The sequence below is a fragment of the Nematolebias whitei genome, chromosome 4, assembly GCF_014905685.2.
Source record: "Nematolebias whitei isolate Nwh7 chromosome 4, NemWhi1, whole genome shotgun sequence".
In the NCBI taxonomy this organism is placed as follows: Eukaryota; Metazoa; Chordata; class Actinopteri; order Cyprinodontiformes; family Rivulidae; genus Nematolebias; species Nematolebias whitei.
Genome location: NC_056501.1, coordinates 26,292,023 through 26,318,855, shown reverse-complemented (window position 1 = coordinate 26,318,855; position 26,833 = coordinate 26,292,023). Strand labels below are relative to the sequence as shown.

Genomic DNA, 26,833 nt, shown 5'->3' with positions numbered 1-26,833 from the left:
CACAGGGAGAACACTGTTTTGTTAATTCGTTTTCAGCCTTGGACGGCTTTCGAGGCCACGACACGAGCTGCAAGATCCATAGATCCCACAGCAAAAGCGTTATTGCTGCTCTGTTTAATGCCTGCTTTGCTTTCCTCTCTGCAGCTAAAATCCTTTCGCCTCAGATTGTAGTTCATTTATAACTTAATTGCTGAGCTAGTCCCTGAAGCCAGTGGACATATTGCTTCTTCCTTCTGAAATGTCTCTCAGACTGCTCTGCTTGACCTACGGGGCTCTTCTTCATCAGGTCCAATTTGCCATCTACAACTACCTCACTAATTATAACTCTCGAACTGACTCATCTGAGTTTGAGTCTTGTGTGGGGGCTTTGATTAGCCTTTTGCTTTTATCACCTCTGAGTCTTCCGTGTTGTTATCAGGCTTTCTGCTGACAGCCCCATTGCCTCAAGGTTGCAGACTGCAGTGCGGCTGCATGGATTTGACATTCAGTCTTAGGAGTTCAACAATGTACTCCCTGTCAACACGCCTTATTTAGAGCAGTTTTGTACAAGTCAAGAGTCCTGTACTGAAATTATAAACTGAAAACGCTGCAAGGAGGAGTTTAACAAGGACCTTATGTGAAATATGCTGGTGAGGATTTTCAATCATCCACGTCCACAGCACCAGTTAAGGGCCTGCCCAATGCCAGTATCCACCTCCACTCAGCCCAGTTTATGGGACCACCTTCATGCGCGTAGCCAGGGGGGGTTCGGGGGGTTCGAACGAACCGCCCACTTTGCCAATGAAGTCCCACCTACAACTCCCGCGAGATATAGAACTGCGAGGTGAAGTAATTTCATTCATAAAAAACAATGTCTAACAAAGCAAAGTAAAAAGATGAGTTATTTTTGCAATTGAAGTAATGTTATTATTTGCGGGCTTAGTTTGCATTTATGTTGTTAGAGTTAAGGAGTGGTACTGTGCCTTTAAGAGGATGACGTCTTTCATTCTTCTTCGGTGTTTTTTTTTTTTTTTTGTGTATGTTCGGGCGGGACTCGGGAGTACCGAAGTGTTCGTTCGTGTCTGGGATGAGTTCTGAATAGAAGACTGGACACACACGCTATTCCCCTCTCAGTGTGTTGCTCTTTCTCCACTCACAACCGCCTATTTGGTAACACAGATTTACCTCACACAGCAGTGTTTTAACTAGCTAGCTAATTAGCTTGTTTACACATTTGAAGTTATGTGTACCACCGCCAATGAACCAATCAGAGTAGTCCTACAGGTCCACTTTTTCTTCAAACGAACCGCCCCTCATAAAATCCTGGCTACGCCTATGACCTTGTTTGTGGTCCAAAGCAGACTGCTCCGAGGGAGGGTTTTGACATAAGCAGACAGCAGCCATTGATTAGACAGTGGAGCTATGTCACTGGATTATTAACCTTTATTTAACCAGGCAAATCCCATTGAGACCACAGATCTCTTTTGAAAGGGAGGCCTGGGCCTGAAGGCTGAACCGCCCAGCAAAATCGGAAACTACATCTGAACCCCCACTTCCTCATTGTGTTGATGGACAGAGTCACGAGAAATGAACACATTTACAGAGAGATATCAGAGATGATGGTGCAGCATGGCTACACCTTACAAGCAGTGCTGAGATAAGCTCAAAAAAATTGAAGTTGGATTACAGGGTGATTAGCTTGAACACAGTAAGACCAGTTATGATCCTGCCCACTTTGCATTGACGATCTCGCCCACAGACTGCGGAAACAAGTCATAGTGGCAAATCACCTACACTTGACAAGAACCAAGAAGAGGAGAACTGAGTGGAGTCACTCTAATCAATGTCAAAGTGCCCTTATGCTGCTGTGATCGTAACTGGTCTTGTGTTCAAGCCACTCTGCCCATTGTGGTCCTTAACCGCCCTATAATCAGACTTGGATTTTGTTAGCTTATCTCAGGCATGCTTATAAGTCCAGGTGTAGCCATGCTGCACCATCATCTCTGATATCTCTCTGTAAATGTGCTCATTTGTTGCAGCGGTGTCCATCATCAGGATTAGGAAGTGGAGGTTCAGATGTAGTTTGCAGTTTTGCTGGGTGGGTCATCCAGTGACATTCCTCCACTGGACAATCAATGTCTGCTGTCTGCTTACGTAAAAATCGACCACTCGGAGCAGCCCGCTTGGAACCACAAACAAGGTGGTCCATAATTCGAGCTGAGGGTAGATACCAGCAGTGGAGAGACCCTTCACTGGTGCCATGTTGTGTGGAGCTGAGGAAGGTTGAGGCAGTTTTAAACAGAGGAGAGCTCAGATTTCAACTTTCAAAAACTTACATTGCAGCCTTAGGCCTGATTCCCAGTCAACTCCACTCCAATTCACACCTTCATGCAGGTAACTAAACCATCTCTCTGTGCGCCAAGCAGACAAAGAGCCTAATGATCCTCCATTGGGCGGGGCGAGTAGTTACGGTCTAATCTGCATAAAGCTTGAAACGCCACACACTCCAGACATTTTAGAATAGATAAAGCCTCCCGGTTGGGAAGCGTAACATCTCAAGCTTCAGAATAGAAGTCCCGTTGTTTTTTATATTTAACTTTTTTGGGGTTTCACCTGAAAGCAAAAGGAGCAATTGGTTGATTATTGCAACTTACCCTAAAAAACTCTTTTGTAGAGCCTGAGTCCAGAGTGCCATAGGCTATCTCTGTCTGCTTGGCCAGATCTTCAGCACTTTCTATGGGCGAAACCATTCTTTCCACAGTTAAGAAGGCAGCCAGGTTGGCGGTGTATGAGGAGATGATGATGAGGGTAAAGAACCACCACACACCACCAACAATACGACCTGACAGGGACCTGAGAGAGAGAACGAGGGTGACAACAAAGAAAAATAGAGTGTAATTATAGTGACATGTGGTGCCAATCAAACTGCTAATCTACCATTTGAGTTCAGTGCATATAAATTAGGCATCAGAAGTTCCTGGCAAATTGTTAAAACAAGCTAGAACTGTGTCAGTAATCTAAAACACTGCAGCTCTAAAAAAAAAAAAGAACAAATTGTGTGTTTTTGTTGAAGGAAACGGTCTTAGTTGAGGATTGTTTCAAAGCTGAACTTTATCTAAGGAATTGTTATATTGCTGATCAGTATATGTAGGCTACAAATACAGCAAAATGGAAAATGAAAATAAAAAATTATAGAAACAAAAGTAAACAAGATCATTTTTGAGTTTGTACAAAAAAAACAGGGACTGAACAAAAAATATTTGCAGAGATTTTAGATAAACAGTCTGACAACAGTAAAATAAATCACATTTCCACCCCCTGAAATGTTGCTGCATTTAGAGCTAAATAAGGGGAAAAGTTTAGACATGGTTAAAGAGGAAAATTGAATTGATCTGGATTAAAACAATATATCCAAACTTTATCATTTTTTGCAACATCCATGTGTACAATATCAATATGTCAGTACTGTAAAGGCCTTCATTAGAATGGTGTACTTTGCACCCAATGCAATTATTATTATTATTATTTATTTCATTCTACCTCTATTTTACTGGATTCTACTTGAGTTGACCCACCTGGGAGAGATGTCACAGCCCTGCTGCATGAAGGCGCCCAGTGAGAACCAGAGAGAGTTGAAGATGCCAAAGTCATTGGGAGGATCAGGGGGATTCTGGGGGTCTTTGGTCTCATCCTGTTCCTCGAGGTTCCACTCATAAGGACTGAACCGACTGACCAGGAACAGGACCACGCTCACCCCAATATAGGCAAACACTATACACATCCAGATTTCATAGGCCAGCGGGTCCAGGAAGGAGAAAACACCAGGCTTGGACTTTTGAGGCTTCTTTATCATAATGGAGATGCCCAAGCTCATAAAAGGTTTGGAAAAGTCTATCACCTCCTCTCGAACCAGTGTAATGGTGAGAGGTGCAACGGCTATATCTGCTCTCTGGAAACAGGGGGACATGCACAGCAAGCGTTAGTCATGACCTGCATTTAGAAAATGGGTCATTGCATGTGTGAATGACTGCAGCTGCTTTTATCACAGTTTACAAAAAAAAAGTAAAGTAAAATGAGGAATAAGCCACAACCTGCAATGTTCGAAGGAAAGCTGACAAAAAAAAAAAAGATGACTCATGCAGGAAATGCACAGTTGTTATAATTTAAGTAATAATTCCTAGAACAGTAAAATAAATTTCACACTGAAAAGTTGCTGCATTTAGAGGTGAAAAAGAGAAAAAGCTCAAAAATTGCTGTAATATGTTAATAGAGGCAATCTGTAAACATTTAGGGATGCACAATATATCAGAAAATTATATAAGAATATCTATATATGCAACATCGGTATCAAAAATACCTTAAAGATTGAAATAAATCATCTTCCTCATTGAGTTTACAAGATAGTGGGTGAATCGTTAAAACACACAGCGTGTTGGGAACATCATAAGAGAAGACAAAAAAGTGTCTTTAATACAACTAAATGCATCATCCCAATATTCCAAAACAGTATCACAATCATGTTTTTGTAATCTTGTGCAGCCCTAAAAACTGTCCATCAAAACAGGTGGGATTTTGAGTCACGTTTGACAAAATGCCACACGGAGGGAAATCAATTTTCACCAAAAATACAAACAAAAACCAACGTTTTCAGTGCATGTGTTGAATTGAACGTGTTAGTTCTAATTTGCAGGCTGTAAAGACGTTGCTGTATGTAGAAATCTGTGAGCCCCGTCTGTGTGCACTTTATCACACGCCTTTCAGTGCGCACGGTTTCCAAAAACACAGCTCATTTTGGCATTTTTTATTTTTTTTCCCAAGCTGTTTCTCTTTATCTCCCTCCTTAGCTCTGCTACTTCAATCACAATTTGCTATCAAAACACATCCGTGGAGGTGGTGCTGCCTTTTTACAAATCACAATGGGTTTTCTCTGTAAAAGCAGAAGAAAATAATTAATCACGTTAGACAATGTTGCTGCAGACTGTGTGAATGTGATTAATTAAATAATGCTCCTCTTCAAAGGCGCAACTAAGCAAAAGACAATGCCCCGTATTGTTGTGTTGGGCCATGTTGTCTCTTCATGTCGAAACAGAGAAAACATTGAACTGAAGAAGCACAAAGGCAGCAAATGTAGTTTTTTTTTTTTTTTTTTTAATTTGCGAGGTCAAAGAAGGAGCAACACAAATAGAGCCGATAAACACGACTGTTTTCTTTTCCCTGTCAACACAACAACACTGTGAAGGGCTATAACCATTAACAATCAATGGTGAGGCAAACAAAACAATAAAGAGCAGCCTCGGGCTTAACCTTTAAAAAGACATCTAAAATCAAATTAATTTATTGGTCAAAATGTCAAAACGTACAAAACTGTTAGTGCTGGTCGACCTGCTGTAAAATCACATTCCTGGAAAGACTTGAAAGTGATGTGATTGAAATGGTTTTTTTTTACTACTTTCATACATGGAGTGGACTTTTCCCCATTTGACAGACAATTTGATGGTGATGGCATATCAAACCAAGCAATCTCTCAGGCTGATAGTTAGGGTATTGAACAAGTGAAGAAATCTGAGCCTCATGCATTTTGTATTTGGTCCCTGTTCAACTATTGAGGCCTGGCTGAGAAGGGTATGGGGGTAGGGGGAAGTCAGCCTGTGGGGTTGGGAGAAAAAAGTAAGGGGTGGAATTGAATTTTGGTAATACTTAAGGTATTGCGGAGGCCTGAGAGCTCTGTCAGATGTAGAAGACGGCATGACCCCTGTCGCTAATGTGAGAGGTTCAGCCCTCGTAGAGTGCAGCACATATGGATCTTATTGTTTCAAATCGCAAATCATCATTTAGCTGTTGACTCTGAAGCAGATTACTCAGCTGTGAATGTGGCATATTCATCAAACGCGTGAAACATTGAACATAATTACACAGTCACTTCAAAGACATACAATCTTTCATTCATCAAAGTGATTACAGTGTGTTAGCCATATGGAGCCATTGTTTCCATGTACCTACCTCTGTTTCATCTGTAAAGGGAGAGGGAGAGAGAGTTTTCTAGGCTAAGCAAGAAGGATTAATTGCAGTGAACAGCACTGAGAAATGATTTCATTTTCTCTGTCTCAAAATGATCACCAACTCCTCGGTGCTTGAGGCTGCGTTCGACAAATCCACTCGCGGCCGAGCGTCGGACTTTGAACCGGGCATAGAGCTGATGAGCTCACAATGGGTTGGTGATCAGCTTAAGGCAGAAAAATGAGATCTCCTCTCATGTTGAAGTTCCTTGCAAACTGTCATGTAATCAGCAATATCGAGACTCCCAGTACTCACCCCATAGACCAGTTCACCCACCATCCCGTTCCACGTCTTGGTCTCAGGGTCTCGGGCTCCGTACTTGCCATCCATTACTATTGACAGTTTGTACTTAATTCCAACATGTTTGGCAATTTCAGATGCTAAATCGACGCAGTAGCCTTCATATCTGTCATTCCCGTCCAGATGCATATAATTTTTCTTGAGCATCACATACGGAGCTTCCTGTTGATTCAAACACACGCTGGTTTATTCACTCCATTGCTCTCACACACAAACAGTTGTACAGACATATGCAAGCATGCATGTGTTCATGCACACACACCCCATACATTGCAAAGGCACAAGGCTCTCTATGGAACATTACATTCACTTATATCCCCAAGTCTTCTTTTCCTTTAACTTCTACAAGACGTGCCTAATCTTTAATCTCACTGTAACCTAGAACTACCCTTAGAAAACTTTCAGTTTAAATTAGGTTATTAAATACAAAGACTATTTTAAAGGCAGTGGTGTCTCTAAGATCTGCACAAGGTGTCCTCAAGTGTCAGAAAGTGTGAGACGCCGAGTTATCTTAGGCAGCGTCAAAGATTGTTTGCCTTATGAGTAAGTGACAAAGTCAGCATACAAAGTTAGAAGGGATGAAGGTGATGTGTAGTACTGTGGAAAAGTTCTGAGTTGTCCCTATTTTTATGTTTTGGTTCAAAGAAGCCAGACTTTGTTGCAACCTTTCAAAGTGATCTTGATCAATGTTCCTTCTGACTTTCTGATGGACTTTCAACATATATATTTTTTATTTTTCCAGCTTTTTAAACTTATTTAATGTCCCTGCACGTTTTTTTTTTTTGTTGTGGTTTAAGAAATTACTTTTTTATTAGTTCAGCAACTTAATTCTACCCTCAAAGGATGAACTAGTGTTGTATTGACAGACAACTGGCAACTTGGCAAAGAGCCTATTTTAATTTTTTAGGTGTTTAATTTTAGCAGCCGATCAAAAAGATACAATAGGTGTCCAATTTCTTTAGTTAAATCTGTAAAAAGCTACCAAAGATATTCCAGTCTGGCAGACAGCAAATGTTACTTTAAGACCAACTAATGTGATTTCCAAGTAGCTATGCTAACTTTTGCACTAGTACTCTAAAGAATAAAAAAAAAGACACTTGGATTTATTTAGATACTCAAAAAATATTTATGATTTTTGGTTACAACAATTTAACATTGCTTTGTCAACCTAATTTTTTTCTTCAATGGGACACTCGGCTATGTGGTAGAGCATGAATCCCATGCATGCAAGCTAAATTCCCCACTAGCTGACTCAGATTTGAGTACAATATATTGATATACGATATATACGATATATACAATATATACGATATATACGGTATATATGATACAATTGATAAACAATATATATTATTATTGCGTCTTGTTTGTTGTTCAAATCTAATACACTTGGTTAAGTCACAACAATTCTACAAACACTGAACCAAAAGCCTTTTTTTCCACTTTAGAATTCAAAGTCTTGATATACAAGAAATGACTTTTTGTCCCCATAAAGTGGTCCCTATAATGTCACCATAGATGAGGAATGCATGTCAACGTACTTGCACACAAACACACACAGTCAATTCATTATGAGCTGCTATACACACATCCATGCAGTCATGCATAAACAGATGACGCCCTGCGAATGCACAAATATGTAGTGATAGCAGCTTGACCGTATGGTCACACTGCTCTCATCAAAGATGTGACAGCCAGCAGACACCGAGCCTTCATGTAACGAGCCCATTTTAAGGCAGAGGGTGCAACTCTGTGGCATAATCAGTGAGGTTTAACAAGACAGGAAAATACAGAAAAAAAAGCAATTTCTATAAGGCCACAATATGTCTATTTTAGAGCTGGGTGTTGCTGTTAGGCAAGGTGTGGGTCGGCTCAGAAGTGGAGGGGGTGGGGGTTACGAATGGGGATGAGTTTTGCAAGTAAATGCCAGACAGGAGAGGGATCAGAGAGTGCCCTTGGTATCTCAACATATTCAAGTACACTGCATCACCAATGTGCAGTTAAAGGCTTTGGCATTCCCATAAAATAAATGGAAACATAAAAAGATCTATTACAAATTTAGCTAAATTAAAAAAAAGAGGTGTTTTTTGCTATCCGTAACAATGCAAAAATATTCCATAACATGAATGATTGCAGCACTGGAGCAGAAGCGTGCAGTTTTATTATTTTATTTATCTATCTTGTTTTTTTCCAAGTTCTCCGGAGCAGCTCGTCCTCTTCCTGAGCTCCTCGTTATCAAACAGCGAGGCTGCTCAGGAGAGCAAGCATCGTCATAACAGCCACATACAATTAGAGTGCAAGGAGGAGAGCAATGGCTTGTTTGTTCTGTGCTGAATATATCCCCCTCACCTTGGATCCAGTGAGCATTTCCTTCCAGCGAGCGTGTTTACTCGCAGGCTGTTAAACTCTTCCAAATGCTCGCTGAGCGACGCCGGTTTGTATCACAAGTGAAATCTACATTTTAGAAATACTTATTGCTTTACTTTTATCTTTTCAAAATGTGTGTTTACAGGGGATGTGGTACTGCATTCGGATATTATTGCGCATTATACAGGCAGTAACCACATTTTCAATGGAAGCCTGAAACATTTAGTTGAGTAAATACGGTTAAAATAAATTTAAAATATGATGCCCCCCCCCCCCCCCGATGTAATCTGGGAAAATGGCTGAGAAAGATCTTCCCTTCTAAAGCTTTGGAGGGTGCTTAAATACACTTCAACACAGAACACATGGAGGAGCAATACAAAATAGATTGGAGAAGTGATAAAAGGGGGGTAAAGCATAACCAAATTTTATCCCTCTCCAACAGAATTTATTTTGCTTTGCCCAGCTTGTGGTACCACTGCAGCAACATTCTCCGGCCGCTCTGCAGCCAGTCTGTCCCAAGTGTCGTCGGACATTTACTTGATGAGGACAGACACGTCTACTTACGCATGTGTTTGTATGCTTTTTGTAACGGATGGACTCAACCATGATCACTTACACCATTTATTGTGATGTCACTGCTACAACAGGCCACTAAAATATGGAAAATCAAAATGCTTTGACACCCACACGGATACAGTTGAAACACTCTCCCCCCACCATGGGAGGATTTAGAATGACTGTTTCAACGTGTAGTGAGTGGATGGAAAGCAACACAAAAGAGATGTGGTTCTACCCGCCCAGGACAGAATGTATCACTCATTGGAATCAACACCATGACCTCGAGTGGCAGAAAGCAAGGGGGGACACATTTAAACTGCACGGAAAGTGTACCATAATAGTAGTGACCACAATGGTTCGGTTTTCCACTGAGGAGTCGTTGGAGACCTGCGGATCCAGAATATTTACAAACCGCGAGTACTCGTTCCAGTACCCGATCTGTGAAGAGAAAACAGTGGGTCGGTGAGGCATTCCAACAGGCTGACGAGATAAAAAGCGAGCATGCAGGCGGTACAAATACTATAGGAAACTGCAGTGATGCAGACTCATTAAAATAACACGTTTCCCTGAGGCATGCTGCCTCTATCCTAAAGTTCAGCTAAAATAACAGTGAATGAGCAGACTGCTAATGTGGCCTGGACAAACAGGAGTTATTCAAGCATTGAGCAGAGACGTTGTTTAAGAATGTTCTTTTATGTTTTTCTGCAGGAATAGTTATAAACATACTGCAGACTACCCAAGTCCCTCCTACATTCAGATTGATATTGAGGAATGTGAACTGCTCTCACGTTTCATAACTACAGCAAATGCAAAAAGCACATTTTTGTGAAAATGTAAAGTGAACGCTGAAGTCTGAATTATTACTTTTTTATTTGCTGATGAAATTAAAAGTGAAATGTAAGGGCTTACGAAACAAACGCTAAAAAAAACAGACCACTACCTAAAAGCCAGAAATAGCAACCTAAAAAAAGTTATGTCTGGTCCTCTGGATATTCAAAAAACAAAACAAACCAAAAAAAGTAAAAACGTTTCGCCTTTCATCCGAAAGACTTCTTCAGTCTGAGGTGCTGTATTCAGCTCAGTCTTATAGCAACTTCTCGTAGTGGACCAACCAGTTTGCTGCTGAAATAGCAACTTTTTGACTAAAAGATAAAAGTGGCAAATACTAGCTAAGATTAACAAAACAATAGCAAATTGTAGCTAGAGACTAAAAGTAGCTAAATGCTATCTAAAACCAGCCAAAAAAACAAAACAAAAAAAAAACTAAAAGAAATAAAACTATCTAAATGTTAGCTAATAGGTAAAGTAACATAAAGTTAGCTAAAAGTAGAAAAACACTAGCTAAACTAGCAAAAGGCTAGTTCAATGCTAAATAAAGAAAAGGTTAACTAAAAGCTAAAGCAGTAAAACGCTAGCTGGAAGCTAAAAAAATAGAAACAAGCTACCAAAAAGTCAGAAATCTAAAGGTAGCAAAATGCTAGCAAAAAGTAGAAAGTATCAAGAAGTAGCTAAAAGCTACAAGTAGCAAATGCTATATCAAAGCTAAACAAAGAAAAGGCTGGCTAAAAGCTAAAACTAGCAAAACAGTGGCTAAAAGTAGAAAGGAATAGATCAAGTATGATTTCAAAGACAACGTTTTGTGGGAATTGGAACTGTCTTAATGTCTTTATCATAAGAAGATATTGTGAGTAGTTAGATTTATGATAAAATTTAAGTTACAAAACAAGTTTTAGTACCTATCTTTAATTTAGCTGAATATTTTCATATACAACAGCTAAAGTGGCACAAAGTATTCAAAATAGGTTGGATTGCAGAAGATGTATATTAATGTATAAAAACAGTAAACAACAATGAAAAATGAAGGATAATATTGTTTTTTCCAGCACCATCGTGCCTCTTGCTGTTTGTACTCTGCTGTGCAGATGCTTAAGTCAATTCACTGTCAAGTGTTTGTTTGCACATCTGAAGTAATGGCTGCTCTGGCTCATGATGAAATGTGTTGCATCTGTAGTTGCTGGCTCACAGTTTCCCTTTCACATCTGTGCTGCCTCTTTTTTTTTTTTTGCCTCTGATCTTTCACTGATTGGGACAAACAGGTGTACAAGCCTGCCATAGCTTTACGCTCCAAGAGGAGGTGCTAGAAAACAGCAAACTTCTCAGACTTGGGCTTCAAACTGTGACTACAGCTGTGGGTGTAGTTAATATGTGGAAACTTCCTTTATTATTGCAGGACAGGATGGGGGTAATGTTTTTGCCTTTGTCTGCACCAGAGCGTGCGTTTCTGTGTCCATGTGTCTGTCTTTTAGCAAAATATCTCATGAACCACTGGGCACATTTTAATCAAACTTTAAGAAAGTAATTATTTATAAACACACAACTGAAAAACTTTTGACGTTAGCTTAATTCAAGATGGTTGCCACAGCTGACTGATATTAGCCAACACAACAATGGCTACAACTGAGACATTAAAAGTTAAAGTTGGATTAGCTGAAAATCTATCACAACACAAACTCCAAGCTCTGATTTATCTGATATCTTGCATCATGTTATTTTCAAGGTTTTCATCTCTGTCATTTGTCAACATTAAACAATCTTTGTCTAAAAGTCAGACATGAAAGACGGTGGGTGACATACAGTCCTTCAAGGAACGCCAGATTTTTACTTTATTCATATTTCTCCAAGCCCTTGTCAGACAGTGACGGTTTAAAGGTGCTGCTTGTAGGACAGAACTGGTGGAGCCCATGTCATGGAGAGCTGCTCCACAGATAACAACCCCCTCACGCCCCCCCAAGCCCCGAGCAGCTGGGACAAATATCAGCTCGTACATCACTGGTGGCAGCCACAGCTAAGAACCCTCATCCTCTAACTGTCACTGGGGTGACCAGGGCTGCAGGTCCTGACAAAGCGCTGCCCGTCTTGTTTGATCTTCCCTCACTCTTTCTTCCTGACCTCCTTTCTGCCTCCCACCCTCACCATCCATCTCCCTGCCCTCTCCCCCTCTGTTCGCGGGCGGCTGTGAGGGTGTGCACCACGCTAATTGAAGTGTGGGCTTCAGATGGCCACGAGGCTGGCAGCATGATCACACATCATATCAGACTGAGCCCACACTTATCCAGCGGTGGGGAAATTCACATCAGTCTTCAGATAGGAAGGTTTGGAAATAAAACCAGAGGTCATCGTACGGTTCTGGTTTTAACCTGGATGTTCCTTTAGCAATTATTGTTTTACAGAGGAGCCAGAGGAATTATTGGACACCATTTATAGTAATTGGTTATTGGTATGGCAATTACTGACTGGAGAGAAGCAACATCATATCTGCTTTATCCCTCAGCAACCCCCTATCCCAGTACCAGTTTTAATAGTATGGTTTTAGCTGTCAGATTGCAGGCTCTGTGTGATTTATGGGCCTTTTAATGCCTGACTTTAACTCATCAGAGGTAGAGGAAGCCAATCAGCATGACAATGTGCTTTCTTCTTTTGGAAACAGAATACTGGATTAAAAAAAACATGAATTTAGCAGCTGGATTTGGATAGCTTTTCCTAAGATCCCGATCCAGGTTTCAAACTGAGCAAAGGTTCAGAATCCAATATTGTCAATAAGAGGCAGGTTTCATGTGCGACCAAAACATGATGAGCTTTACCGGGTTTGCCTTAAGGCCTTAGATGCTGAACAGTCTTTCATATGTCACTATTTCTAAAAACAAACAAAAAAATAATAAAAGGAAAATATAAATGATAAACACATATTTACAGTGTATTAAAAATGACTTGTAATTAAAGGTTCGGAGCAGTTTTTACAACTTACTTTTAAACTTCAGTTTTTTCTCACAGGTAACGACTTCTTAACTAAGGGTAAAGGGAATCATTTTACCTTAATGGTGTCCTTATAATCGACTAGTTAATAGTTAAACTGCATCTTATCAACATATGTAAATACAAAGTTTGCTTTGACATTTAAAATTGTTCAGTTTAAGAAGATAAATTGGGCAACTAGTAAAAAACTCACTCATCATTTACCTAAATAAATGTAAGTACGACATTTGAGTTTGTCAAAAAGTGAGCCTGCTTTAACGTATGAACAGCTTTTATTGCCTACCATCAAGAAAGGGCGATAATGTGTTTGCCTGTGTCTGTGTGCAGGCGTGTTTGTTTGACTTAATTTAATTTAAATGAAACTTGTATTGCATGTATCACTGAATAACCTTTGGCGTTAACAGGGTTCAAGATGGCCCCCTCAGCCAAATGACTACTAGAAACTCAAAACTAGCTCTAAATGACCATTTTACAGACATTGTGCTAAAAATTGGTGCTGTAGTAATTGAGAGGCAATCATCTGACACACGGTTTGAGCTTCAAATTGTATAACATCTTTGTCATTAACTGTTAAAGTCGACACTCAGCACTTTCTCTGTTAAATATCCAAAATATCTCATGAACTACTGAATGGTATGTATTAGAACTTGAAGAAAGTAATCTTAACCTATTTATAAAACATTAATACTTCCTTCATCAGATTAAGGATTGCATAAAAATATTTCCTGCTTTTATCTTGCACTTGTTCTGCTGTACAAATAAATGAAACTTTCAAACTTACATGCAAGCTGAATGACAGCCAATGAAAAGTTGTACCTTCCTTGGACCACCTGTTTTCATCTCATAAACATCTATGGTGTAATTGGTCCTGCGGCCATAGTTGTCAAACTGGACGTTCCCAGTCATCCCCTGCACATGGACCTGATGGACAGACAAACGTACGGACACGGGGGTAACTTGTAAGAGCCACCTCTTTGCAGATATAGCTGGTATTAAAGGTTGCCTGTGTCCATTATGTAACTGCAGCACACTCAGTCTGTTAATCAAATGATGAACTGGATACACTTTAATAACGGAGATAGTTTTATGGTAATGAGGCCGTGGATTTGAGTGAGCTCTGTGCAAAGATATCTGGAGGCACTGAGTGGAGAATAGCTCCACACTCTTTACACCCCCACCCTCAAACCAACACTCTTTCTCTCTGTCACTTTCCATCTTTATCAAGCTCCCTTACTAACTCTGCCGCACCTCTCCCGGCCTTTTTACCCCCTTCAGAGTGCCGCTCCCTCCAATGTTCCCCCTTACCGTTTTCAAAGCTCTTTCGATGTCTATTCCCTGGCTCCAAGGTACGGCGGGATTGGCGAGACAGTCACCGGCGCTGCCTCGACGGGAGACGTCTACGCGCTGGCGCCTTAGGTACCGGAATGCCTCTGCTATCACCAGGACGGCATCGTGGGTCAGAGCAGAGGTGTACTGTGTACAAACAAGAGCAAGACAAAGCATATGGTGTGAAGAGAAAGCACTGAGAAAGGCAGATATGAAAAAAATAAAACTTTATTTTTTCTAGTATGTTGTCATATATAACCTTTGTATCTTTGTATTGAGGTCTATGTATTTCAGTGCCCATGACATGTTGCATACAATAACTTTAGTTTTCACCTGTTGCTGAATAGTGAATGGTGGCTCATAATATATTTCTCTCTGTGTGTTTGTTTGCAAAATATTTAATTAACCACAAATGGGATTTTAATGAAATTCACACAAAAAAAATATAGACATCTACAAGTAATTTAATGAAGGACTCAACTTCATTGAAAATGGCTACCAGAGCCAGCTGGTCTTAGAAAGCACAGACATGGCTCTAACATGGATCTAACTGAGGGTGTGGCTCCATACCCATCTACTCACTACAGACTCATGTTCAGGCTGCTGTTTAATACACCATATTGTTTTCCATTATTAGTGTTTAGCGTATATCTTAGATCTTTTAGCATATCACTTAACGTTCGTTTAGCGTTTATCTTAGATTCTTGGATATTGTTTCTTTTATACTTAATATATTTGCTATTTTTGGGTGTAACTGGGACCTTGTGTACACAATTTCATTCCACCTCATGTACCACATGTGATGTGAATGACAATAAAGAACCATGAGCCTTGAACCTAACTCAGTCAGTTTTATGGATATTGAGCTAAAATTTGTTGTGGTAGTAGCTGAAGGTCATCCCCATCACAAACTTCAAGTGTTACAGTTCACAATGTCTTTATTTTAGACTTTGACAATAACTGTTTGAGTCAATTCTATGTGTCTATAAAAAAAGATATATTTTCAAGCAGTGGGAGATCATACCCCACTGTCCATCCACAGGGAGGAGATAAATCTGGTCACTTCTTATAGGCATCTGGGTATTCAGCTTGATAACTTCTTAAGCTAGAATGTTTCAGCACAAAAAAAGGAACTGTCCATATGACCTGACTGAATATTGTTGGATTGTATACCTGGATTATTGAGCATGGACTTTGTTGGTTTTGAACCATTTTGACATGACTGTCGACGAGGAAGATGGCCAGCACTGGAGGAGGGGGAGTGCCAAAGAGACCATCTTAGCAGCAACAAAACTGGTTTGTTCCACTTTGGAGTAAGCTGTTGGGGGAAGAATCCGTTTTGTGTTGTGTGTTTCCTTGACTGATGAAGCCTTCTGGATGGAAGGTGAAACGTTTCAGCACAAAAAAGGAACTGTCCAGATGACCTGACTAAAAATCGTTGGATTGTATACCTGGATTATTGAGCATGGACTTTGTTGGTCTTAAGCTAGAGTTACCATGTTGACCATGTATGCGCCAGATAACAGCAAAGGCTGCTGTTTCTTCATAGACTGAAGATGTTTGATGTCAGTCAAAACATCATGTTCTTATTTTACCAGGCAGTGATGGAGAGTGTTATCAGGTATGGAATGACGGCATGGTTCGGCAAGCTCTTCTTTAAGTCTAAATCCAAGTTGCAGCGCCTGGTACAGACTGCTATGAAGGTGTTGGGATGGACCAAAAAGCTCTCTCTATAGTCCATCTATGAACAGTCTGTACTTAGGCAGGCACGGAGGGTATTGTCGAATCCGTCCCACATACCGTATGTGGAATATGAGCTCTTGCATTCCGGTAAAAGGTGCAGAATCCCCCAAACTAAATTGAACCATTTTAAATATTCTTTTGTGCCCACCTCCATCAAAAATTGGAATCAAAATTTTAAATAGATAATATGTTGAGACCTGGAAGGTGTGCAAGAACTTTGGCGTTCTTTATTGTTCTTTTTTAAAACTGTTGTGTATGTCTTCGTTTTTAGCTGTTTATATGAATTGTATGTGTATTTACTCTGTTTGGGCAGCTGGTACTATGTTATATACACCCCCTGAGTCCATGACAAATTTCCGCTAGGGGACAATAAATTCTATTCTATTCTATTCTATTCTATTCTATTCTATTCTATTCTATTCTATTCTATTCTATTCTATTCTGACTCCCAAGCTGGATTTATTGAGACTCAAAAATGAATCGGTGTATATACATCTACAACTGATTAACTTTTGGAGGTTATCCAACTCAAGATGGCCACCATAGCTAATCAACTTCAGCCAATATAATAATAACTAACTCATGAGGTTTACAAATACTGAGCTAAGATTGTCATAGTGGTAAATTTGTAATGTGGTAGTAGCTGAGAGTCATTAACTACACACACATTCCAAGTGCTTACAGTGTGAGGTCTAATAATCTTGCTTGAGATCGTGCATTTTTGGTGATCTTCGTTTCTAACTCTGGTATAAAAGGTGGTGGGTGATATACAAGGATGTTTTAATTTGAACACAAACTTGTCAAAGGGTAAAGATCTTTTTCCAAACTTTACTGCAGATTCAGGGAGTAAATATAGCATTAAAGTGTGATTTTATCTCTTTCGTACTTCTCCTCAAACTTCTTTGACCTTTCCACTAGTTGAGGTTGAGCCACTTATTTGTTGACCACCGCACCGTGGCGAAATCTAATTAAATGGCATTCAAAATCCATTTCTTCCTTGATCATTGTTTAATTAGATGTAAATGGAAGCTGTAATATAACCTTGGCCCGCAACGCCTATCAATATATCGATTGCTCAGAGAGATGCAAAGCAAAGACGGCGGAGGAAAGCGAGGGGAGTGGGAAGACGAACAAGAATGATAAAGGCAAACGAGAGGGGGGGGGGGGGGGATGAAAGTGGAGCAGCTGATAGGCAGAACTTCAGACAGAATGATTGCGGCGTTCTGCATGTGTAAGGGCCTCGCGAAGCCCGTTACCTTCAGAGGAGCGTTTCGGGCTTCTGGGAATTCTCTTTCATCTAGCCGCTCCCACCGCTGTATGAACTGCTGCACGATGGGGTTGTCGGGGTTGACGATCTGAAACCCCGAAATGTTGGCTCCACCGGCGAAGACTTTGTCCAGGCTTACGTTGGAAAATCCCTGAAATGAGACAAACGGATAACAAGAGAGGGATAAAACTTGTAAATTCTTGTTCCTTTAAAGCTGTTTTTGATATAACCTGAGGCAATGCACTGACAATCTTTGCAGCTATGTGGGCAACATAAACGATATGTTTTATTTTGAATCAAAAGCGGTGCAAGAAAACATTTTATATTCGCAATTGTGCTTGTAGAATTATGTTTTTCTCGGCATTTGGCGATATAACCTGAATTCGACTGTAGATAAACAACCAGCCCGTGTTTGAGTTACATCATAAAGCAACAAAATACTTGAACTTGCTGACCTACTTTCTTTTCACAGCTCAACCATGTTCTAAAAAAATAGCTTCAAATGTATTTCAAAAACTTACACCACTCTAGCAGCCATTAAAATTCCTGCTTCACCCCGGAGGCTTGACAGTTATTTACTTTTTATGCTGTTTTTTTTTTTTTTTTTAAGTGCAGCATTGTGTCATAGTGTGCGAGGACATGTGTCTGGTTGATGCATAATCACATCTTCTAAAGCCAGAGAAGCAGCAGCAGGAGGTCAGCAGGCGAGGAGGGAGCAGCAGGGCCGGCCTTCGATTTAAAAACTCTCACGCTTGCATCAAGGCTAAATGAGCACTGCCTTCCACGGAACGTGGGAAAACATGTCTGCCCTTTGAAGATAGTTTAAAAAGTTAAGTCATTTTTAAAATAATTTTTTTTTGGAACTAAATTATGCAGTGTAAAAAAAAATTGAATGAACAACAAACATAACATGGCTTATATTCTACCAAAGCTGACCAGGGGCTTCAGGAAGGATTTATTTTTTATTCTATATTCAATTTTTGTCATTTTGATATGCTGCAGCCCAGTGCTATAACTGTTAAAATGTTGTTTTCTAATAATCTACACCCAGTACCCCTGAATAACACGGTGAAAACTGAATTTATAATTTTGTATGTTTCTAAAAATTATGATATGACATTTTCATAAGTATTTAAACTCTGCTTTTGAAAACTACCAAGCTTCATTTGATATTAAATATCTTTTTTTCCATTTTTACTAACAGAACAATTCGTTGTCAGACTGCAGGTTTACTTGTGGTTCCTAAAGTTTTTAAAAGGAGCATGAGACACTCTCTTGAGGAACCAAATTCCAGGTTCTGTCTGACATAGACACGATGTACACTACTCCTGTACATGGAGGATGTAGAAAAGAGAGCCTTGACGTCCTTTTCAGGGACACCACCAAGTCATTGGTTCAGGTATGTTGACGACACCTGGGTTAAAATTAAATCTCAGGAAGTCCAACATTTGACTGACCACATCAACTCTGTGGATAAATACATCAAGTTCACACGAGAAGATGTAAAAAATGGCAAGTTGGCTTTCTTGGACTGTGAGGTCTCAGTCTCTGATAGAGGACATTTGCAAACCGAGGTGTACCGCAAACCCACCCACACAGACCAGTATTTGCAGTTTGACTCCCATCACCCTTTGGAGCACAAGTTAGGAGTCATCAGGACTCTGTATCACAGAGCAGACAGCATCCCCACTAGCTCAGGAGCCAGGCAGAAGGAGAAATCCTACACAAAACAGGCTCTAGAGCAATGTGGATATCCTAACTGGGCCTTCCTGAAAGCAGAGAAGAAACCCAAACAGGACTCCAGTCAGCCATCAGGTGAAAAGGAGGAACCCAGACCCAGACCAGTGGTCATTCCATATGTTGAGGGAGTATCAGAGAAACTGAAACGTTTATTTTCTAAACATAACGTCCCAGTGACTTTTAAACCCCAAAATACATTACGGCAAAGACTGGTTCATCCCAAAGATCCAGTCCCCCGGCACAAACAGAGTAATGTTGTGTATGCTGTTCAGTGTCAGGAGGGCTGTGATCAGTCTTACATCGGGGAAACTAAACAGCCACTGGCCAAAAGGATGGCCCAGCACAGAAGATCAACATCATCAGGCCAGGATTCTGCGGTCTACACTCATCTCCAGGCCAGCGGTCACTCTTTCAAGGATGAAGATGTTCACATCCTGGACAGAGAGGAACGATGGTTTGAGAGAGGAGTAAAGGAGGCCATCTTTGTGAAAAGAAATCGTCCATCATTAAACAGGGGTGGAGGCCTCCGGGTTCAACTGTCCCCCTCTTACAATGCTGTGATTGCTAGTATCACTCAGCCCTCTGTGAGTAGTAAACAGCCATCAGTGTGCTAATGACCCATTGTTAGGCTGATGGTCCTTCTTGAGCATGTGATCAGCTGGTTTTAGTTGTCAGCAGCAAACTGGTTGATCCACTCTAAGAAGGTGCTATTTAAGAGACTGAGCTGAAAAACAGCACCTCAGACTGAGGAAGTCTCTTGGATGAGAGACGAAACGTTTCTAGATTTTTTTTGCTTTGTTTTGCTTTTGTTTTTTTTTGAATGTCCAGAGGACCAGATTGAACTTTTTTGGAAAGTGTTAAATTATTATTTTTATGTATGAATGTTTCTGTCCAGTGCCCTGAGACAACTTCTGTTGTGACTTGGCGCTAGATAAATAAACTGAATTGAATTAAAACTGAATTCCCACACTCGGCTGCTGATTTTACTGTCTCTACATTCTAAGTTTGATTTGTAAATATTGCTATTAACCTGTTTTTAATAGTTTTTCTTACCATAAAACTGGACCAGTCCTGTGTTTTTTGTGTCTTTCCTGTCCTCTCAGATGAACTTGCTGAGGTAAATACCTCCTGATCCTGATCTTGATTCTGTTGGAGGTTTCTTCCTTTAAAGAGGAGTCTTTTATTTCCAGTCACCTCCATGCTGTTCAGTATGGGGGGTTGTGCCAAAGCAAAGATTCAACACAATCCGCTGGCTTCCTTGGATAGATAACTTTTTTTCTAACTGGCATTTTATAATGTACTGCATGTGAATGTATTGTATAATTATCAAGATTTCTTGACTGTAATTGAATTTGAATTGAGATTGAAGTGTTTGGCCTTATTAATAATCATTAGTGTCTGTTTGGAGGAAACTAGACAGTTCATCACCTGACCAATCCCAACAGTGAAACATGGGAGCTGCAGCTTCATGCTGTCGTGGTGTTTTCAGCAGCAGGGACTTTATATCCTCGCATAAATGTGAAACTTCAACTTTTATCATTTGAATGCATTTACAAAATTGCATTTTTTTTTAACTCTGTTATCAGTGGATGAGTGCAGATTAATGAAAAAAAAAGATTTTAATTGATTGTAGCATCAAGCTGTAACATAATAGAAATGCAAAAAGTGAAAGGGGGAGTGGGTCTGAGAGTTTCCTGAAGCCATGGTATGTGCATGCACATTTATTTTTCCCATCCCACGAAGCAAAGAGCAGGGTCCACTCTCCTCTGGGCATCAGCACGTTTATTACTCACCAGATTGGCCAGAATGTAGTGGTAACCACGGCTGTTCTTCCCCAGGGTCACAACCTGCAGGAGACAAAACATCAATACAGTAAACCACCCATGACATGAGGACTGAGCAGACACGGTTCATGTCAGAGGAGGCGATAGTCTCTGCAAATGACTGCGAGCACAATAGATGTCACATAAGTTTAAATTGAGCAAAGTTGTTTTTTTTTTTTTTTTTGGAAAGGAGCAATGAGAGGAAATGTTCATTAACACAAAAATGATGTTATGAAAAAAACAAAAGCAACATTAATAAAGTTGAGACGAGTCCTCCATAAATGCTGGAGTGAAGACTGAAATTAGAAACGTGTTTTTTTTGTTTTTTTTTAGTCAGACAGGATGGAGATCTCTCTATGCTTTGAAAATATCACACCTTCGGAGCAGAACAGCATGCTTCAACCTACGCAGCTTGTCTGAAAATAGCAAGCGGTGTTTCGGTTTCATCACTTTGCTACAAACCATATGCTGCCTTTGTCCTTTTGATTTTATTCCTCGTTTTGGTCTGCTGATAAATCCAACAACAACAATTTAAATTGACCTGCGCCTTGCATGGCAGACGGGGTGTTTTAGGGCTTTGCGCAGTCTGCTGAGGACGGACTGTTGGTTGGCTGCCACGCAGAAACCTGTCAGCCATGTCTTTGGGTTTCATCCGCACTTTCCAAACACAGCAACACAAGTTTACAGCAAAATCAGCGTGTTTGCACATGTTTCTGGCTCTGGCTCTGTTGCTAAAACAAACCAGTTTATTGTCTGTCTGTTTGTGTGTGTGTGTGTGCACGTTAAGCCGGAGACATTACAACATTCCTGCTAAAAATTTAAAAAAGTGATGAGAAATACTACAATATCCTCACATCCAAAGGTGCAAAACACCATTTACAGATCCACTCCAGCTCTGCTCAAATAGCTGCATGTAGTAAAACAGCTCAAATTGTGTTGTACTTATGTAAAAAAATGTATCTACTATTTTCACCTAGACTCTCCAAAAGATAAAGTAAACCACTTTCCCTCTTTTCTGAACGCAAGATTGTTGTTAACAACGAGGAGAGGTGGTGTTTTTCACAAGCGAGGGAACGCAGTTATACAAAGCTTTGTTTTTTTTTTCAACCTGTATGGATGGGTCAGCCTTCTCTGACAGCTTTCTCATCATTAAGGCTTTAAAGCTCCAACGCTGCATGATGTCGAACAGCCGAGAACAAACCAACGAAGTGAGATGGAAACAAAGAGGAAATGAGCTGATTATCACACAGAAAAAGCAGGAGCTTTTAGAACAAATCAGCCTTGATTTTAAGGAGTGACGGAAAGCTTCATGATTTCTGTCAAGCTTTTAAAGATTTAGACAGAGGAGAGCTTTTATTTTTATTTTTTCCACGTCTGACTCACGTACTTGAAGCACTGCTGCACTTTCTTGGACAAAGCCCAGAGCTTCATGCCCCTTGGCTGTGAGCTAACCTTGACTCTGGCTGTAAGCCTCCTCACACCTGCTCTGGAGCACAGAAACACTTTACCACCTCCCTGCAGCCTGCAGCTCACAACCAGACTGGCAACGGCTACATGAAACAACCTTAGGATGCAGCACAGCAAGACACAGAGATGCACTGAACCTTCAGTCAAAAACATACAGATCTCTTTTATTTCATTAGATAGAAGGCAAAGTTTAATTCCAGCTCAAAAAAACCCCAAACATATTTCATTGTTTATTGCTGATGTTGTCTTGTCCATACAATGGCTTGTGATGACTATATTTGAAGAAAAAAAAAATATTTGTGTAAAATCTATTCACACTTTTAATTAATTTAATCATTAAGACAGTATTACCAGACAATAAATGCTACAAATAAACACATTAAAATGTACCCTATACCAGGGCTGTTCAACTAAACTGCTCAGGGGCCACAGTTACTGAAAACCAGCAGCTCAGGGGCCGGACAGCCATCAATTAAAGTAATTATGTAAATAAACCAAGTATTAAAATGATCTGTTACCTTTTAAATTAGTTTGTCTTGTAGCATTGAATCATAATCAGGATGCCTTTATTGTCGTTGCAGAGAAGTACAATGAAATTACATCTCAGTACAGCTCGTCCAAAAAAAACAAAAAGACAAACATGGGTAGACGGGGTGCCTGAGGCTGCAGCTATCATGGGAGGTGCTGCCCTTTTTGTTAGATAAGGAAAAGGGAGACACAAGGAAAGAGGAGGTAAAAAAAAACAAAATCATATCTCACACTGTCCCTAATGGGACAGAGTGTGAAGTTGCCAAAAAAAACCTCAGCACACACACAAAAAAATTAACATACAGATGATATAAGACATATGCATGTAGCGTGTGGGGGCTCCAGCACAGGCTGCCCAAGTGAGCATTGCAGCCACCTGGTGCCTTTTTTTGGGGGTGGGGCAGCAAAAAAGTGAGGCCTTCGAAGGCAGGGAGTTTGGGGAAGGGAACGGGTAGTGGGAGCAGAGCATCTTGTTCACGTAACATCTAGGAGAATTTGAGATAATCAGCCTTCCAACGTCGACAAGGGGAAGCTAGATTGAGATTATAGCAGTTTCATCTGCCTTACAGTCTCACTGTTACATCTCAATGGTGACTCCAAACAGCCAAATTTGTGGCCAGTACCACCAAGTTTTTCAAATTTGTCGATATGCCAGATGACCACCAACGCCAAAAAGCATAAATCCTGTTATCATAAATCCAATTATGAACACATCTTCAACATCCTTGACAGACAATATGGACAGACACACGATCTTCCACTGCCCTCAGGAATCCATCGTGTATCCGGCTGCAAGTGTCCTGTCAGGGCAGGAGGGCTCTCCTTTGCCCTGTCTTCTCATTGAGAAAATTTGATTAATTGCATTGAGAGACCAGCTGACCACATCCATAATTTACAATTCAGAAGATATGTTAAGAGAGGCTCTGAAAAGTTCACAGGACAAAGAGCAGAAGCAAGGGAAGGAGCGGGAGGAGAAAATTCATCCGCCTTCACCGAGAGCTAGAAGGAAAAATAAGGCAATAAACAGAACCCAAACCAAGAACCTATTTTATTTATTTTTATTTTTAATGAACTCATTGGTGGGCTTGACTGAAGTCATCCACGGGCCACAAGCGGCCCGGACGCTGCCAGTTGAATAGCCCTGCCCTATACTTTATACTGTTGTTGAAAAGTTTTATTTGCTACAGTTACCATCATGTCAGCTATTGGTCAGTAAAATGTTCATTTTATGTTATCTACAATAAATAGCGATAGTATAGATCCAATAAATGTTTCAAGTAACATGGATATGCTGAGTCTTGTTAAAATAAATTCCAATTTAAAAACAAATTTGCTCTAAAATTGAATGCTTCAGTTCATAAATGTGAAGCACAATAATGACAAAGTAAAAAGTAAAACGTGCCTAAATATAGGTACATATGTTAAACAGAGTGTCTCCATGTCTCTTTTCTGTGCTTCAGCTTTGCCTCAAAACTGCAGCTGAATGATTTGAGTTCATAGACAGCAAAAGCTAATCAATTAATCAAGAAAATGCCATCTAATTTATTAAGATACTGTTGAGTCCTGATGTCAAAACCAAAGTAAAAGCCCACAACATGAATGGTCAGTTTGAGTTACATTTTAAAATAATCATTATCAAAAGGTGGGCAATAATAATCTACACACAGTGGGTTTTTTTTTGTTTTTTTGTTATAATTTCACATCAACTCAAAAACAGTTTGAGAATGCTCCTGGCTTTTACTGACTGTTTTTGCTCTGCGTCTGATCATATCAACATGTCAGTCTGTATTACTGAAGCTGATTTATTTATTTTTTGTCCTATTAGCAACCGGCCTGCAGTGTTTCTAGGTCAAAACAGCATTGGCATCACTTAACGTTGTCTCCGGTGGTATTCAAAAACATCAAAATAAGACCTAAATTTTCATGTACTACCTACAATGAAACAAACAAACAAAAATAGGCCATAGCCCACTGTACAGTATACTGGAATACTAAAATGCCATAATACAGAGCAATCAAGTATCACATGAGATACGTACATGCCACTATATTTCTCACACCGAGAAGTGGTAAAGTCTCTATTTGCAGACTGAATTAATTGAATTTTGATTTGTTTTGTCTGTACAGCTGTCTTGATTTAGAGACCTATACCAGCCAATAAGAATTATTATTGTTTTTGTCCCCTTGTCCTGTCCGCCATTGTGACACTCAGAATTATTGTCTGAGTGTCAAAGTGATGCCCAACAGATTTACTTCCACAAGTGGAGCATTATGGCTGGCCTTAATGCTCCACTTGATATATAAATAAAACTTTATTAGAATTTGTTTTGGGTTTGTTTCAGATGTAATGGATACGGGATGAAAAACAAAGAAGAAAACAAAGCAGAAAAGTGAGAGAAGGGTTAAAAGATAAAGAAGGAGATAGGAATAGAGGAGAGGGAGACGGATAAAGAGAACACAAATCAACATCATTGAAGTCTGCCTCTAGACCTGCGAAAGAAAAAAAACAAGACATAACCGAGAAACCACAACAACAAACAACATATATAATGATACTTATAACATCATTAGAAAGTATTTTATACAGTACATGGTAATATAAGATATATTAAGTGGCCACCACAACCCAATTGAGTGTGTATCTGATAGACACCTGAATCTAAACACCTGTGTGAGCATGCTTGTCACTATAAGGTTTCTCCAAAAAAATAATAAAAAAGTTCAATAGTGGATGTGGGGACCCACAGACCCGGCCCCACAAGACACGATGGTAACACAGAGAAGACCGGAGCCACAGACACACAGCGGTCCCCAAGCCTGGCACTCCTGGACTCCCCCAACAGGGACAACCTTACCCCCCCAGAGAGAAGCAAAGGGAAACCCCGGGCGATCCCCAGCAACCACAATGCAGAAATCCCAGGAGGTTGCAGCGAGGAGTCCACAGGCCCCACCGGCAACCCGCCCTCCAGAGTAGATTTGGCCATGGACACCGAGCCCCGAGTCCCGAGGTCATACCACCCCCCAACAGAGGCCCGATAGAGCCAGGGTACACAGGCCCTGGCAGGCAGCCACCAGGGCAGGCCAGCACACACCCCACGCCCAGCCCCAGATGCCGAGAGCTGCCAATGCACCAGCAGCAGGGGGGCCCACCACCAGAGGGGAGCAGGACAGGGGGAAGTAGACCCCACAATAAATGGGGGACCCAAATTGATCCAAGAGAGGGGACCACCTAAAATCCAACCCGAGACATAAACAGGCACACAGAGACAGCCCGACAGAGCCTCTGTCAGGCCGTCCATGTGTCCCACCCACCTGACTGCGACTACAAGCCAGCCACAGGCCGGGGGCCAGTGCAGCATCTGAGGAAGGCCGACCCAGTGCACCAAGGACCAGGCACCCCAACAGCCCCACACCACAAACCCGGAGAAGCCCCGGCATGCCACCTACACACACCCCATACACACAGCACCCCCTACCACAAATGTCACACCAGGCCAACCAGCCAGCTCCCCATCAAAGCGAAACCACGCCCCCGACCAACGCCATACACCACCAACGACCACACAACCACAGCCGACCCCACGCCGGAATCCGGCAGCCAACCCAGCCAAAAGGGCCGGCCATCGCAACCAGGAACCTTGATAAAAACACCCAAACAACCCAGGGAGAACCTGAGCACGGGCCCCACCCCAATCGCCCCACAAGACCCAACGCCCACTTACAGCCCAGACAGAGGTCAACCAGGTGGCCTACCCCCCCTCCCTGCCCCCGACCCCAAACGGAGAACGGGGGTGTAAGGAAAAAAATAAAATAAAATAATATATATATATATATATATATATATATATATATATATATATATATA

The 26,833-nt window shown here is 40.8% G+C and overlaps 1 protein-coding gene across 1 annotated transcript in view; it reads right to left on the bottom strand.

The window, feature by feature from the left end:
• Nucleotides 1-1,697: 1,697 nt before the first annotated feature.
• The window catches only part of LOC119408273 (glutamate receptor 3), a gene marked incomplete at its 5' end in the record, with an annotated part of 42,047 nt that continues 16,911 nt past the window's right edge, over nt 1,698-26,833 (bottom strand). The window contains 9 exons of the mRNA XM_037675077.1: nt 1,698-1,739; nt 2,634-2,832; nt 3,555-3,928; nt 6,292-6,498; nt 9,595-9,699; nt 13,891-13,995; nt 14,380-14,547; nt 17,400-17,561; nt 20,944-20,997. Of these exons, the coding sequence (XP_037531005.1) occupies nt 1,698-1,739; nt 2,634-2,832; nt 3,555-3,928; nt 6,292-6,498; nt 9,595-9,699; nt 13,891-13,995; nt 14,380-14,547; nt 17,400-17,561; nt 20,944-20,997 (1,416 nt within the window). The remainder of the gene's footprint in view (nt 1,740-2,633; nt 2,833-3,554; nt 3,929-6,291; nt 6,499-9,594; nt 9,700-13,890; nt 13,996-14,379; nt 14,548-17,399; nt 17,562-20,943; nt 20,998-26,833) is intronic.